General features: G+C 42.7%; 1 protein-coding gene across 1 annotated transcript in view; it reads right to left on the minus strand.

The window, feature by feature from the left end:
- CACNA1I (calcium voltage-gated channel subunit alpha1 I) overlaps positions 1 to 17,886 on the minus strand; it is a 148,725-nt gene that overhangs the window by 60,848 nt on the left and 69,991 nt on the right. Inside the window, exon 4 of the mRNA XM_042889750.1 lies at positions 4,215 to 4,312. Coding sequence (XP_042745684.1) covers positions 4,215 to 4,312 — 98 coding nt within the window. The remainder of the gene's footprint in view (positions 1 to 4,214; positions 4,313 to 17,886) is intronic.

Genomic DNA, 17,886 nt, shown 5'->3' on the forward strand with positions numbered 1-17,886 from the left:
CTGTTTTGTCTGATCTAGCTGTGAATGAGACTGTTTTACAGCCTAATATATCTCCATCAGAAGATAATTTCACACATGCTCATCAGTGAAATCAGTTCTTCAAAAACACATTTAGAGAAGTAAATGTCATCACTTTTCCCCTGAGCCAGGTATGGGGTTCAGAGCCAGACTGCTCCATCTCCAGCACTGTCACAGCACTGAACACAGGTAGCTCATTGTACAGTACAGATTCAAAGCACAAAATTTAAAACACCACCCTCTCCCACTCCAGAATTCAGCTGTTTCAGACTAGGCATCAGCTAGGAGGCATAAGGAGGCATCAGCTGGATTCCTGATATCGCTGGTGACACTCTCTGAGCCTCACTCACCCGCTCTGAAGCGTGAAGAAGATTAAACTAACAAGTCTTGGTTTATATTTCTGAGATCCATAGAAGAAAAAAAGAGAAATCTCATCTATTTGGACCCATGGAGCTACTGTAATAATAATAATAAAGAAAAATAGGGCTAGACCAAGAGTTTTGTACATAGCAGTTTTGCTGATAAAAAATGCTATTTCATTTAAATGGAAACACTTCGGGTTGTGCTTTGTGACAGCTATGGTTCCTTTATCTGACAGAAGGAGAGGGAGGAGGGTAGTAGAGGAAAGTGTTTTGATGAAGTTGAAATATTCTATTTCTATACTTCTAGAATGGAATGGTTGATGTTGTTTGTTTTGAAACTTCTTTGTCATAACTAAACATAGGAAGCAATCAGAAATCCAAACAAACCACCTAAAAATAGGCAGAATAAAGCCATATTAAAATGAATGGTAAATGCTTATTCTTGTTCTGAGAAAAAAAAATAAATAAATAAAAAGCAGATCTTCCCACAAATCTGAAATTCTATTTCCTGCACAGCTAGAAATAAGCATATAACATATTTCTAATGCCTATACTTCCCCACTTAAGCATCACTGTGCTAACACACCAAATATTAAGCACATGTATACACTTTCTATTCAATAAAGTTGCTACGCAACACTCTGCAACAGACTCCTTCTCTTCCGCACAGTGTGCTCAGCCGAAGTAATCTGCTTCCAAATGATGAATCGGTTACTAAATTGCAAGTGGGAACTGGAAGGCATCAAACACAATGCAAAGGCTATTCCTTGCATGAGATCAACGCGACAAGAACGAGCAAACCAAAGAGACATTTTCTGCTCCGACGTCGAAAAATGTTATAGCAGAAGTGAAAGAAATTCAAATGATCAGATATGACTACAGACTCCCCGCTCTAAAGAGGGCAGAAATAAAACAAAAGCAGCCTTCCTCCAAACCCGGCGCAGGCAGAAAGGCCATGGCTCACCTAGCAACCTGCCGCGCTGTTGCAAAAGGACAGCAACAATAAATGGAGGTAGAATTTCACCCCCAGCTCAGGACACAGGCATGCTCAGAGCAAAAAGCCTCTGACACAGACCTGAAGGGTGTTTTGTTTCTTTACACTTGTTTAGTGGCTTGTCACATCAGCTAACTGCTACAAAATTGAATCACGAGACAGCAGGACCAGAAGCAATCCATAATTTGTTGTTTCATGCATTTTCAGGCAAAACCCCTAAAGGCTGTAGTCAGGAAAGCAAGAGATAAGCTGGAATGCTAATGAAGGTATGAGACATATTACAAAAAACAGGGCACTCATGTTTTCTCTAGTACTCTTTAAGTATACCTTGAGTGTAGGAATGATGAGGCAGGTCAGAGTAATAAACTGCTTTACAACTCTGAAATGCTCAGTAGCACATCCTACTGAGAATCACAAGAAATGCAATTAATTGCTGATAATTGACAGCTAAACATCAGCTCTGACCTTAAAGCAAGGGAGTCTGGAATTCAGAAGAGTCACCGTGTGAACACTCATCCTTGGGCAATCCCCTTTTACTCACTGTGCCCACACTGAGTCTCAATCTGGGACTTAAAAGATTTCCCCTGGCAGCAAGCTTCACAGTCTAATTATTAACTGGGTGGAGAACGTCTTCCTTAATGGACGTTTGCCACAGTGCTATACGATAATGGACTACATTAGCCACCTTTTTCTTTACACACTCAATATCATTTTCTTCTTAGGTAAAAAAAATAACATGAAACCCTTTGAGATAGCCACTGGGGAATGCTAGACCATGTTGTCCCATTGTGTCACATGAACATGGCTGTGTATCTGTGTTCGGGATTTTCTCCTGCTCCTCCCCAAATATGTGGAATGCTTCCACCAAGACCTCGATCCCACTCTGCTTCCAGCTGTGCTATTTCCTCTTTCTTTGCTCACACCTGCGACTCCTCCAGTTTGGTATCATCAGCACGTCTCACTAATAAACTTAGCTCTTTCCTCAGATCAGTAATGAAGAACTTTAAAAAGACATTAAAAAAAGATTTGTGGCCAAAGGTCCTATTAATTATGTTTGCCGTACCCCGCTGGGCACCTTTTTCCAATGCAGCACATTCCCATTTATCATAAGACTTTGTTTACAGCCTCTTTGCCAGTTTTCAACCCACAAGTAAATGCTTCCTTTCCCAGGGACTGAATTTTTTTTTCTTTCTTTCTTTTTTTTTTTTTTAATTAATAGCAGGATGTCTTTCTTCCAAAAACTTCTCTCCATATAACCACAGATTTATGTAGCGAGAAAGATACATAAAGGTTTAACCACAGAGTGGAAATTAAAACAGCATCAATTTCACACAGGTGGAGCTTTATACTGATAAAAGCTTCACGGTCAGGACACTCGGGAAATTCAATGGCTTGCACTCCATGGAGGTCAGCTGAGATGATTGAAAGCCTCTCTGGGGCCTTCACATCTACAGAACAGGTCTCTGGTGGGCCGGTTCTGGTCTCACCTACACCACTCCTCCTAGGCACAACACCTGTGAACAGAGGGCTGACTCCAGCTGTTCCAGGCTATGAATAAGGATAAAACATGCCCTTGGCTTTTTGTCAGTCAAGCTTTGCTCCTGACCACTGGTGCCCAGTGACTGACATGCCTTTGGCAGACGTCTACAGGAGTCAGTTGGACTCATCATCATTCAAGATGTTTACACTCATCATAAAGGTTAAGTCTACCCTGATAATAGGGATCAGCCTTGAAGTGATCTCTGAGCATAGATTCACAGGACTCCTTAGGAAGCAGGGAGGAAAGTGAACTGCACAATAGCAGGATGGAGCTGCCTAGACACAACCAGCTGTGAGTCCCACAGGGATGAATAAGCCATGCTTCCACAGTATTCCCCTCACCTCACCATCAGTTTCCAGGAGAAATGGTCCCATGTTGTCACCCCCATGGTGGACATATTAAATTCCTGAGTGTGTTGTTAGTGCCCAAAACAGCTGCTTTTCCACCTGTTCCCTTCCTGCCACATCAGGTGAGCAGGACTGTGCCTCAGCTCCTCAGTCACACTTTGTAACAGTCACTGTCCCTGGCTATTGTCAAGAGATAAAAACACACCCAACAAGAGGGACAAGATGTGGAGCCGCACATTCAGACATCTGTCTTCAAATAAACGTCATTGTGAAAGTGACTTTGGCTTAAAAAAAAAAAGGTGTATAATACAAACTAGGAGGACAACTGTGCAAGTTTCCCCAGATCAGGGAAAGAAAAGGGAGAGTCTGAGCTCAAGAAAAGGATTAGGAGTGCTCTGGCAAGGTCTTAGCCACTGCAGCATGCCTGATTAAGGAGATTATGGGGAAGAGTAAAGAAACTTCCTGTCATTCTGTGAGACGGAAAAAAATGTATGGAAGAAATGCCGAAAGTCTTATGGCTGCACACGACAGCTGCTGTCTTTGAACAAAGAAGAGCCAGAACATGGAGTGAAACAGAAGGCTGAGGTCAGAGCTCCTACAGTCCCTGGACCTCAACAGCATGCAACCTGCCCACTGGCTCCCCTCCACCCATTTGGATACAACCAAAGCCTTCATCGATACCTCCTGTGGTTAAATAACAGTGACAATGCCTGCTTACTCCATCCGGGATTGCAGTGAGAGCAATGCTGACTTGAGAAAAAAGAGAGAGGCAGAGGAAGGAGGAATCAGGGTTCCCCCATGATGAGGAAAAGCCTGCACACACCACGCAGCAGCCCCCATTCATTTAGCATCTAAAGCCAGCATGGGTAACACCACCTCACAGAGCCTTACTGGTCATGTATTCACCATGTACAATCCCAGCTGGCCATATATGAGAGGCAAGTATGACTTACTGGGTACACGGTTGATAGCTTTCAGGGGTCTCAGGACGCGGACAGTACGGATTGCAGACAAGTTAATGTTTTGGAGATCCAGAGAGTACTCCACCATCCTGCAGAAGAAGAGAGAAAGAGTTTAAACAACCCAAAATCTTGGCTTGAAGTACAGAGTAGGGTTGTTCACACAGTCAGTGTGGTGCTGAATTTCATTGCCACTCTGTAAAGCTCTTCTGTAGATGTTCTGACGGTGCAAGATGAGGTCCCTGAAGGAGGCTCATATTAACCTGTTTTACCTCACACAGAAGTAAAACCCTCTACTTAAAGAGGTAACATTTTCAGCTAGGTGGGACGGCTTCTCCCATAGCTGTGAATCACTCCTTTTTGTCAGCAACCAAAAGAGAACAATCCTAATTTTAGTACATATGCTAGACCTCGGTTTTTCTAACCCAACAGTATGCTCCCTAAATAACCTCACATTGCAAATAACTATGACTAATGTGTTGGCTTTGCTTCGTGAGAAGCAGGTGCAGGTTACAGAATTGACCTGGCTCAGCATCCCTTAGCCCACTGCTCCTCTCCTTGCCCAGTATGGTGGATGCCCAGGTAACTTGTCTATCTCTGGGAAAGCACTAGAAGATGCTGGATTCCAATAACCATTTACCTTGGCCAGCAGAATCCACCTGAGGATCTCAAATTATTTTGCACAAAGAGCTAAAGTGATGCCAAGAGTAGAATGGGGGTAAAGTCACTCCATGAGAAATATCAGGGAGATGACTTGAGTGAAACTTTTGGATTGTGTGCATGCAGCCCTCTGTCCAGGGCAATCAGTTCTCCTTTCTCACAAGCACTGACTCTCTCCTCTATCAATTACAGATTGACTTTCTCACAGTCTTTCTGCGCATCTTGACTCTTACGTTTCTACAGACTGCAACAATGGACTGATCCTTCCATTGATCACCCTCTCGACTCAAAAGGACCTTGAAGAGCAAGTGTCAAGTTATCTGTCTACACTTTTCACAAAAGGGACTTGTCAGAGTGATAGATTTTCAAACACAAAAGGATAAACCTGTCGAAGTGTTGTGATTATTCTCTCTCATGCTCTTTTTCTTTCTCTCATTCCTTTCACTCTATTCTCTCATAGACTTTTAGGGTAATTGCATGAAATAATTCTTCCTCTGAAATGCAGTGGCATTCATTTACCTCCCTGGAGCTGTCAGTTCCACATACACCGAATGCAGAAGCAGAGAGGAAGGATTCCATGTAAGTAATCAAAATGTTCACACACACAAGATGCAACCAAAAAGATACCAAACCCAGAAGAAAAACACAGATAGCCTACAGAAAAATTAGTGGTAGACATAGACTAGGATATGATCAGCTGAAACTGGGAAGTGAGTAATGAAAGGAGAAAGAATATGCAGTGTTATGCATACATATACACAACTACAGGGCATCACACAAAGGAGATGTGATGCAAATGAGCACAGCGCAAAGGCTCTTGAGTGAACACTGATAGGCCTCTCTACAAAAATATAACGCAAGGTTGCCTCATCAGTGAGATGTTGCTCCAAAATCAGACATATCTTCTGGAAGGATGGAACTACATTTAAAGGAGAGCAATGTACAGACGTGGTTGTATTGCTCCCAGGTGTTCCTAACACCTTGTCACAGCAACAGAGATGTGATATATTAAGGCAGCTTCATGGCTGAAGGAGTCTATGCTGTGGTCTCTTAGGTAGGCAATAGGTAGATCCATGCACAGAAACATAAAAGTCTCCAAACTTGATGAGGTCTCACAGAAGATTCTTCCCTCTCCTAAAAAGCCATGTCCCCAACAGAGCCAGATTGAAGTCAGTAAAAAACAGAACAATCTGAACATGTTCTGTCAGATACCAAATTAGCAAATCACCCCAAAATATGTCTAATTTTGAGAAGTGGTCATCTTTGAACTGCAAGTGACCAAATTAAAATTCCTGAAGAACATCATGACCCGTACAAAACTGGAGTACAAAGAAACAGCACTGAGCTAATGCTGAGAAAAGATCAGTAAACAGAAGTAGTATCTTTCCTTAGACTCAGTAATGCACAGTTCAATTAAAGGTGTAACCTACATTTACAAATTGTGTGGGGTTTGCCCTCTTGTGGCTACAGCTGTGTTGCTGGTATTGTTATTGGAGAACCCTTAACCATGTGCATGTACTAACTCTACCAAATGAAATGAGCTTGCCACCTATGTGACACAATCCATGTGTTACTGGAGAAGTGATAATCACCGAAATAATAGATGCAGATCCTTTTGAAGCAAGATGAATGTTGTCCTAGCTGCAACTGTTCAGTTCAGACAACTGGAGAGCCAACCTCCCAGATTCCTCGAGGCCTGCAGATTTGCTGCAGTTGTGTTCCAGTTTAGCTAGAAAAAGTGTGGAATAGTCAATGCAATGAAAATGGGAGGCAGTTCCCTAGGATGGGTCAGAGAAGGGCAACTCTTAAATTTTTCAGTGAGCAACTGCTAACAAAAATGAGTTCTGTCGTAGCAGACCCCAGGACTTCTGCTCATTCAGCAGACCTTTTCTGCCTACAGTTCTTCCTATGCCTCTGGTCTTGGCTGTAATAATAGAAAGATATCCAAGATGCTTAAATCCCTGCAAATTGGTTATGCCTATTATAGCTGTGTAAATCACATCCAGAACAACTGCAGTTCAACTCCATTGCAATTATTGCAGTAGGGTCATTCATTCTTGCCTTTTCATAGTGATACCTGTGAGTCAGCTTACGCTTACCTTTGCACAAGGGTAGCATGCTTGTACAACGGTGGACTGGGATGGCTTCAGTGATCAGCAAAACAAAGAATTCTCTCTGTAGACAAAGCCTATGAATCCAGATGTTACTTCCTTCCTCTATTGAAATAGGATCTCCAACCCTGGGCAACATTTCAGGAATTGTCAGCCCAGCTGCATTTGTTCTTGCCTTTCTCCAGTCAGCTCTCTGCTGCTTGGAAACCCAGTATGTACATGCAGTCTCTGTAAGACTAGGCTGTACCTAATGTCCTCATACCACAAGTGGGAGATGGTAATGGATAGACAGCAAGTTAAAAGTGGGTGTCACAAAAAGGGATCAGCCAAAAGCAGACTTAGAGCAGAAGGGTCACATTTTCCCATGTTTGTGTCTCAAGATCTTGTGATAACAGAATCATAGAATCATTAAAGTTGGAAAAGACCTCTAAGATCAACCATCAGCCCATCCCCACCATGCCCACTGACCATGTCCTCAGTGCCACATCCACACAGATCTGGATCACCTCCAGGGACAGTGACTGCATCACCACCCTGGGAAGCCTGTTGCAGTGCCTCACCACTCCTTCTGAGAAGAAATTTTTCCTAATATCCAACCTGAACCTCCCATGGTGCAACTTGAGGCCATTACCTCTTGCCCTAGGTTGCAAGCCCATGGTGCTTATCTGGATTCTCAGGCATGCACCAAACTTTAGTGCTTCAATCTCTATCAGTCTAGCAACTCAGGGAACCACACGTTTACTCAGTGTTCACTAACCAAGAGCACAGCAGTGTTAAAGGCCATTCAAAACAGTTGCAACCTTATTAAATCAAAGGAGATTTCCAGCCTCCTCATACTCACACCTGTGGAGACTTGGATTAGATATTAGGAAGAATTTCTCTGCAGAAGGAGTGATGATGCATTGGAACAGGTTGCCAAGGGAGGTGATGGAGTCACTGTCCCTGTATAAGTTTAAGGAAAGAGTGGGTATAGTACTTAGAGTTGTGGTTTAGTGGACAATATTAATGATAGGTACATGATTAGGCTAGATGATCTTAGAGCTTTTTACCAAACTTCATGATTTTATGCATTCTCGCATGGTGAGCAAGGGCAGACCCTATAATCTGACTGCCCCTCATCTCTTGTCCCCTGTTCCCTGGCTACTTTAGGTACACACTGTTTGTAAAAAGCTTAATTTCTTTTTGATTCAGAAGTAGCTGGACAAAGTCTTGGCTGCAGAATAGCTTGTGTGGGTTGCAAGCTGTCCTTTCCTCTTATGGGGCAGAAGTGTAAAGCATCTCTCAAGGGAAACGGCAGCTCATTTCTAGCACCACTAAAGTATTTTGTGGCCTCTGGCGTGGGTTGGCGAGCACAGGGGCAGGTTAGGAAGCTGGAACTATGCTAAATTAGAGAGCAGCTCTTGATCTGTGATGGAATTTGAGCAGTGAGCTGTCAAGATAATTGAATTTATACAGTAATTCTTCTTCGCCCAGTAGAGATTTGCTTCTTCAAAACTTTTTGTAAGAAACTCTTCTGGAAGGAAGGAGGATTGAGACACTCACTGTCCCTGCACTGCACAGCTCAAGACTGATACATGGTGAGAATGCTATCATAGTGGGGAATAGAACAGAGGCACCAGCTGCGTACATGGGATTCACCCCACATAACAGGAGGATGTCTGGTGGGGAACACATCTCTATTTGAACTCTGCTTCTCCTCATTCTCAAAGCATCCCACGCCCTTCCTACCCCATTTCTGACTCATTCATGCCTCCAACATTTCCACATCTTTTAATCCTTCTGGCCCTCCTTCCAGCTTCTCTGACTTTCCCTCTTTTTTTTTTTTTTTTTTTTTTTTCCTGCTTTACCTCATGTCCTTCAATTTCCTTGCCAATCTTTTATTTCCTTTCCAGTCTCCATCTTTGTTCCTTTTGCACCTTTTCCTACTGACCTTCTTAATGGGGCCTCCTTCTGCCTCTGTCTTGCTGATAAACATTAGCCAATCAGCTCTGCTTAGCTGAATACACATGAGACCTTGAGTTTAACTTAGATGAGTCCAAACTACCACAAGGGGACAAGCTAGCAATTTGTTAGCACAGCGACCCTGTACAGAAAACACCTGGCCTGGAGTACCTCCATTCCATGCCAAGCAGTGGAGGAGACAGAAGGTACGTGGGGAGGAAGGGGGCATGCACCCAGCACAGCATCATGCACCCACATTGCTCACAAGACCTCGACCATAGCAGAAAAGCTTCATTAGCCACAGCTTGGCATATGCCAGCAGGTTTGGATCTGCTTTGGCACTCTGCTTCTTGAGCAGCGACAAAGCCCAGGAGAGAAGAGCAATGCTTGTTGCTCAACAGCAGCAGAATTGCTCAGCCAACGCGGCCCTGGGCCAGGCCAAGAGAACAGGCTGACCAGCAGGTCCAAGGAATAAATGTATTTTAAAGTAGACATAGAAAGAATATGAAAGCCACGCGTGAGTTCCAAAAAATTCAGACTTTATCTTGCTGTACAGTAACCAAAGGTAATGTACTCATGCAGTGCCTTGCTAGCAGCTTTTCCACAATCACCTTCAATGAAATCAATGATTAAAACAGTTCAAACATTACCATTTACCTCTTCATATTTACATCTCCTTACACCTTTATTATGTACTTATTAACTTTCTTAATCTTGGCTCTCGGATTTCTATTTGCTGATAATTAGCACCCAAAAATTAATATTTAAAATGAATTCTGAAAGCATTCATGAAAAATACCAAGGCAGTATTTTTCTTATGACACAAAGCCAATATGTTTTTGTTAAATTCAAAAGCTGCCTAATTCCCCTTCTCTGATAGGGGTTTTCAATTGAAATCTAATTAACTGCAGCCTAATCAATTCATAATTCTTTGTCAAATAACTTCAGGTTTGGCACTGAAGCCAAAATCTTTATGGCTGTGTCTTCTGAGCTGCAGCCTCCGGCTCACTGCGAGTCTTTGTGCAAAGGGAAGCTCTCGTTGCCTGAGGACTTTGGCCATTTGTTCCTAGCATCTGTGAGCACTTGGGGCAACGAAGACAGAAGACAACTTGCTTGCTCCTCCCTGAATTCCTTCAGCTAAGTACGCTCAATTTTCCTGATTTTTTACTACAGATATCAGCACCAAAATCTGCTCCATTTACCATGGTATTGCTCCCTTTACCCAGGTGCCCCCCAGCACAAGCCCATGGAGGTGGAGAATCCCATAGGTCAATACCTCTGTATGTTCTATAAGAACTGCAGTTTGTGGGGGGATGATGGGAGGCAGATATACCTCTAAACCTTCCTACTGCTGTGTTAGGCACCAGAATGAGCTCTGAAAGGTCTGAGTACCTCTGCACTGGCTATGTAACTGTGGCTGCAGTGCAGAGGTGGAGCAAAGTTGGTCTCATTCCCTTCTGATGGAAGGGAAATAAAAAGCGTGTGCAGTGCTATAAGTCCAACCCTCCTGCTAAAGTATTTTCCCTATAATAGGTAGTACAGGAAAGAGCCCAGTTGGGTTTTGCACAGTTTGGTGCCTCTACGGCTCGGCTTGAACCTCCCCCCCCCCCCCCCCAAATAACTGAGTTGAAGTCCTTTCGTTACCTACTGCAGAAATTATGGGATAACATCACATGGGATGTGGCCAGACATTACACAGCAGGACCTTAAATTGCTCTGCAAATCGCAGGGCATTCAGCTAAGTAGTCCTGCTTATCTCTGTTAAAGTTAGAGCTCATCACGCTGCATAAAGACAACTCTCTGCTGACATAAAAGCTGGAAGTTAGAAGCAAAGGGAAAAAATGCCTTGCTAGTAAAATGAGGGCTGCAAAATTGTATCCTCTTTTTTTCTCCCTTAAAAAAAGTTAACGAAGCTGTAACTCTGTTAGCAAAAAGACATTTCTTCAGGGAGTAATAAATTACTAATTACACAGCTCTGGAGCTACAATGCTTAGTAATCTTTAAAAAGAAACAACAACCTGCAACCGTTCTCCTTGGTACAGAACTTTATTTTACGTTAAGCGTTTCCTACCAACAGAAGCTTGCTGAAAGCTTGCAGAGCCTGTGAGACTGCTCCCTAGCTGCCTAGGATGTGATTATTTCACACCCCTGAACACTCAGAATTCTCTCCAAACTGAGCACTAAGAGAAAACGTCAGAGTTTCTTAACAGTTTTGGAGACATGATATGAAAAGACATAAGCAGGTTTTCACACTGTGATAAGAAAGCCAGAGGGACCGGGCGGGCTCAGATGACTGAAGACGAGTGATGGGGCTCGCTTCTGAAAACAAGGACTCTGAGCACAGCCCCCTAGGTCTGTGTTTCATTGCTTAGCCAAAAAATAAACGAAAAAAGGAAATAAAAGCATTTCTTGCTTGGTCCTGCAAGCTTCTGGTTGTGCCCACTTAATTTACTTTAGTAAAACCAAGGATTCGTGCAGTAGGGAATCAGTTTTTTAGGGAGGCGAAGCATTAGCGGTAATAATTGAGAGCTACACATAATGCACACAGGGTACCGTTGCCTCCTTGTTTTGATTCCTCTCTGCTGTGATTCATTTCGTTTTGATGACTCTTTTCATTTCAATATGTTGCACTTCTACGGATAGTTTTACTAGGGGAAAGCAAATGGAATAATTAGTATCATTAAGGAGGAAAAAGTGAGTGCGTGTTGGTGGGGAAGGGCTGCAATTCTGATATTTCTGCCTCTGGTTAAGATGTTATTTATCCTACTGCTCGCTGGTTTCCATCTTTCTCTGATCGCTGCTTGAAACACCTAATTGCTGTATTTATTACAGTTTTCCTTAACTTGCCATAATTTTATACAAACTTCCATTTGACAGCGAAGATCAGCTAACTGAGATTTTCTGACTACTCACTCTGTTTACACTGCTGCTAATAAGCATTTAATGGTCTGAGATTTTAAAGTCATAACTATGCAAATTCTGGCCAGGTCCCCAAAGGACCACTGTTAATTAAAAGCAAAGAGAAAACAGAAGATTGATAGCCCACTTCCCCATAATGCAAGATTAATGCCTATCAGCATCTCAGGCACAGCAACATCTTCCCAGATTGGACGACTTTTTTTTCTTAGGCCTGGGTGGGCATTTGAAGAAGGGGACTGATACCTCCTGTCCTTCAGCCCCCTTACTTGGGCTGAAATTCTGTGGGAATTCACTGCTTGCTGTCCCAGAAGTGTAAATCAGGGGTTCTGAAGTAAGGAAAGTGTCACTGCTCAGATCTACCATAGCATGGTCAAGAAGAAGGGTGAAAATTGCCCAGGAGAGTGGATTTCAATTTGGGAAGCAGCATCACTGCAGGTCTATGAAAGAAGGATTTAGAGGATGTAGAAATCTAAGACTATAGATAACCACTAGCAAGACAAAGTGCTTCAAAATAATGACAGTCACAGATTAATCAGATAACACAGAGCAACGCATTCCAGGTCCCCACCGTGGATGCTGCATAACTCATTTCTGAAGAAGCAACTGCCTAAGAGGCCAGCGAGGAGAAATGTTTTGCTCAATCTAAGGGGCTACCAGGCAAGACCAAGATGGAATGTCAGCTGTACAGAGATGCCAGAAAACCTCCTCCAAGGGCTGTATAACTGTGCAGAATTGAATGGATGCTCTGGAAAGGAAATTCTGATACCATGAGAGCTGTGCTGCCATACTGTGTCTGAAATGAGAGAGAAAAAAGCAATCTTGGGAAGGTTTAGAAACTTCTGGGGCAATATTTCACCCATGATGTGTCTTGGACTTAACTGTCTTTCTTATTATACTATGCCACAGGTAATAGAGAATTTCTAGGGGATGGATAGAAAACTTAAGGAGCTCCAGCTGAGCTCCTTAAGCATCCTGAGCAGAAGTGAATGCAGAAGATGGAGGAATTTGGTAACCAACTACTGGCTGGGTCAGCAAGGTAGGATGACAGACTTGCCAAAGCACTGAGCGACCACTGGAGAAGCAAAAACATTAACCAGCATTTCATTAGAAATTAATACATTTTTAGGAAATTGAGAGATATACCAGTCAGTAGATTGTTAAATGAAAAACCACAGGAAAAAAGTGATGAAATTAGGAAAAAAACTTCATCCTTGCAGGGCCTCCATCCCAAGAACAAAACTAATGAAGGCACTGAAAGATGTAGAGAGCAGGGGAAAAAAATATATCATCTGTACAGCAGTGCCAGGGGCCGAGTAATAGAGAGAATAGGAATTGTTCATTTTATGAGCATAAACAGACTAAATGGCATTAGAAAGGGCTGGTGGGAAGATCTGCATGAAAGGAATATTAAAGTCAATGATTTTAACCTAGGTAGGAAGGCTGAAAAGGACAGAAGTGAAGGGGGAGTAGTGCTCTTTGTCAAAAAAGGCATTTTCAAGTACAGAATCAATGACAATTTTAAAATTAATAGTTAAATTGTAAATTAATTTTCTGTCATATAAAGAAGATAATTCTTCCTGGCTAGAGGGAATGGGCTGACAGAAACTTCATGGAGTTCACCAAAGACAAAGGTCCTGTACTTGGGATAGAAAAATCCTCTATCTCAGTGCTGTGTAGTGGCTCTGCTGGTAAGGACCTGGGTAACAGCAGGTGACCCATGTCCCAGAGTGCACCCCTGTAGCAAGGAAGGCTGATGCCATGCCAGGCTGCACCAGCAGGAGCAAAGCCAGTGGACAAGGAAAGGGATCATTCCCTTTTGCTCTGCTTGCAGCTAATAACATAGAATGTCTTGGGTAGGAAGGAACCTTAAAAATCATCTGATTACAAACCCCCTGTTGTGGGAAGGGTTGCCAACTGCTAGATCAGATTACCAAGAGCCCCGTCCAACCTGGCCTTGAATCTGTTCAGGGATGGGGCATCCGCATCTTCTTTGGGCAACTTGAATCTAGAATAGCACATTCAACTTTGGACTCCCTTGATGAAAGTGACAAATAGGATCAAGTTCAGCAGAGGGCCACCAAGATGTCCATGGGCTGGACACAGTGGGCATAAATCCAGCAGGGAAATGGGGCTCAGACTAGATATACAGATAAATAAGAGGTACTGCAGGAGCCCAGAGAGGTGGTTCAGCCTCCATCTGAAGGGTTTCAAGACCGGAGGACAATTCTGAACAGCCTAACCTGTATTTACTTTTTACCCTGCTCTGAGCAAGAGATTGGACTATAGACCTCATAAGGTACTTTCCAACCTGAGTTGTGCTTTGATCCTATGAATGTCACTAGAAAACGGCTCTCCTCGTATTAGTCTGTAACTCATTAGAAAAAACAACCTCCCCTTATCCATCCTGCTAGAGGTTAGGTTAGGCCAAGGTGCTGAGGATTCTCAGCATTTACAGTGGTGTACAGTATAACTCAAAAATCACATTTAAGGAACAAAGATACAGCAGTGATTTTTGTTTTATTTGGTTGGTTGATTGGTTGGTTTGGGTTTGTTTGTTTTGTGATCAGTAAAATTAAATCTGGGACTACTTGATTACATGTCTTATGTACACACCAAGTAAGGCCATCAGCACTACTATATATACTTGGTGGATTAGAAAGGCTATATGCATGAAGCTGAAGACACATGGAAACAGCCATGTATCAAACAAGACAGGATAAAAAATTGTAGTCATGAACCCTGGGTGGTAATCAAGTATTATTTAAAAAAATAGAGTCAAGAAAGCTGAACTGGTTAAAAAAGGTAGTAAGCAAAAGCAGCAATATAGCGAAACCAAGAGAGGGGAAGTTGGGAAAAATGAATAGTAACTAGGAGATGACATTGTAGAAAATTTGTAGGAGAACGGAATGAACCCAAAATGGTACAACAAACAAGAAAACAATTGTCATGAACTGTTTAAAAAGGCAGAAACCTCAGTTTAAAAAAAAAAAAGAGAAGTTTTATGGGGAAGGTCAGATGGTACATTTGTACTACGGATGATAATGAGCTGTTTTCAACTGCAGCTATGATCAAGTATTTGTGGCTGTATCCATCAAAGTAGGGATATTCTAAGATAAGCAGGTCTGGACAACTTATATCCAAGAGTTTTAAAAGAGACGGCCAGAAAAGTCCTGCACCAGTGCTGTTGATTTTCGATTAGTCTCAGAAAACTGGGAGAGCATCCAAGGGCCAGTGAAATTCTGATGTTGCGCCAGTGCTTTGAGAAACACAGTGATTTCAGTAGGCTGACTGGACTGATGCTGGTCATGGTACAGCAATGAAATCACCAATACGTGGCTTTGATAGATTACAGATTAAAAGTGGGTAATAAAATTAGCCATAATCAACACAGGTTTAAAGAAAAATTGACATCATCAAACTAACGCGCTATAATTTCTTATGAGATTACAAGTCTGGTTCACACAAGTAATTATGCTGATATGACTGGAATGATATGAAATCATCATGACATACATTAGAGAGAAACAGGCTAAGTAATAAGCCTCACATACAACAGTAAATGGGGACTTATTCGTGAGCAGTTGTACACTATTCTTGCCACGCTGTTCCTTATTTATTTATCACAACCTAGCAGAAATTTTTTAAGAAAACATTACTGATGGATTTTGCTGTTGAAGCTTATTTTTGAGAAAACAGAAAAGAAATGAAGAGGATAAGTCAGCAATACAGAACAGCATGAGCTGCTTTGGAAATGCAAATAACATATATTCCAGTATGAACAAACCTAACACCACACATCTGGGAACAAAGTTTTCTGCCCCTACTAATAGGAAGGGATTTTCTTTCTTTAGAAGAGGAGATTGTGAGGGGGGAAAAACCTACAATCAACATGACTTGGAGCACTGGAGAAAGGAGCTGAATGAATTAACAGGAAGATGCTGTGATAAGAAGGATTGCCACAATCCTTGGCTGTGGGAGAAGGAAAATTTAAGGTTGGAAGAGATAGGCTGGATTACTACTGTATAATGCACTCATGTGACTACACAGTGTAGTGTGCCTTACTCTGCTGTCCACTATGTTGTTTGTTTTTTTTTTAATCTACTGAACAAGCCTGCAACTCTATTTTAAAATTACAAATTACACAAGTCATGGAATGGCCTGGGTTGAAAAGCACCTCAAATGTCATCTAGTTTCAATCCCCCTACCATGGGCAGGGTTGCCAACCACTAGACCAGTCTGCCCAGAGCCACATCCAGCCTAGCCTTGAATGCCTCCAGGAATTGAGCATATGCCACTCCTCTCCAAAGGCATGTTTGGGATGAGGTTTGATCACAGTTTGCAAGACCTACATGCAAAGCTGTGCTGTGATGGTGGAGAAGAGACAAAGATGGGACATTCTGTGAAAGATATACCAGCCTCTTCTTTGCTACTGAGCTAGTTAAAGAAAGATTTTGGATACATTCTACACACAAACTTGTAATCACAATAATTCCCCTGGCCGTGCAGTGAAGATTTCTCCCCCTTAAACTACCTACAGTTTGTACAAATATATTCCATACTAGAATATGTCAAAGGGATGCTACAGAAGCAGTCAGAGACATTTCCTGCCTCTAATCACTAATTAAAGCATTTGGCTGCAAAATACAAGAGAGACCAAACAAGCACTCACTGGTGGAATTGACATCCCAAGGCCAGGCAGGACCCTTAGGACAGAATCATGTAAAGGGATGCCTCTTTTCCACAGGGACACTGGCATCATCTCCAACCACATGTAAACGCAACTCTGATTCACAGAGTAGAGCAAGCAGGAGAAACTCTTCGTTGCTAGAGAAATGCCTGATTTAAAAAGATGATGAGCACCAGCCTAGAAATAATTGACATCTCCTAAATTCACACATGTAGAGATGCTGGCCTAAGTTTTCAGTATTGATGGTGTCCAGATGATCTCAGCTTTCAAAAAAATAGTAGTCCCAGCTTTATGAATCTGCCCTTTAAGTTGCTTCAGAGCAAGCCTTCCAAAAGCACCCATCACTGTGGGAAACAAATGATGACAGACACAACCTAAACACAAATGCAGGGGAAGAGGGTGTCCCACCAAGAGAGCTAGTGACAAACACTGCCTGCTTGAAATATCAGGGAACCTGCAACCTCCCATCAGCAGTGAGCAGTGGGAACTAAAGTATCTGCAAGCCACGTGTGAGCCCCTGTTGCTTGAGTGCACAAGAGCATGGGCATTCAATCCAAATTACCTCTCTTGGTTTTAGGAGCACTGAGGGCAACAGTGGAGAATGCTGAGATAGGACTTATTTGTTTGGGGGGGGGTTGTGCGTTTTTTTTTCCTAATCCTTACTGAAAAAACGTATTGAGGGTTGTTGGGGGAGGGAGTGTGTGAGAGGGGAGAAAGTTCTGGTGATGTCAGCTCCTATTGCCATGGAAACTGAGCATTTTTAGTGACAATTGAGTCTTCCTCAAGCTGCTGGGTTGCGTGGGGGGCAGGGGCAAGCAGGGCAGGGGCACACAAGGGAATTCAGCTAACTAAAACTATAGCTTCTGGCTTTCCAAGGAAGTGAGGAGAAACTACATATGAATGCCTGAACACATGGCTTATGTAACCAAAGCACCGTCTGGGGCAAGAGCAGCAAATAATCATTATACTCTTTGATAAAACACACCGTCACACTGAAAGCCAGTGGAGGTACCTCAGCCACCCAGGACCACCCAACAGAAATGTTCCTAACCTGCACTATGCTTTTCCAAGCTACAGTTCATCCTCCCAACCTTTGATGCTTTGCTTGGGTGCTGCTAGAGTATATATTTGGAAAGGGAGAAAGGAGAATGAGTTGAGAAGTACAGTCCTTTTCCTCAAATTTGAGAGATGTTCAAATGTCATCTAGGCAGTGCATTACTTTTCATCATCTGGATGTTTCTTAGGGAGTTGAATTTATGACCCCTCTTGCAGCCCACGAGAGCAGAGGACCATGGAAAGGAGGAGGCTTTCAGAAAAATGTTGATGAGATTCTTTTCCGGATCTACCT

The sequence above is a fragment of the Lagopus leucura genome, unplaced genomic scaffold, assembly GCF_019238085.1.
Source record: "Lagopus leucura isolate 7727_CA_CO unplaced genomic scaffold, USGS_WTPT01 Super-Scaffold_100159, whole genome shotgun sequence".
Taxonomy (NCBI): Eukaryota; Metazoa; Chordata; class Aves; order Galliformes; family Phasianidae; genus Lagopus; species Lagopus leucura.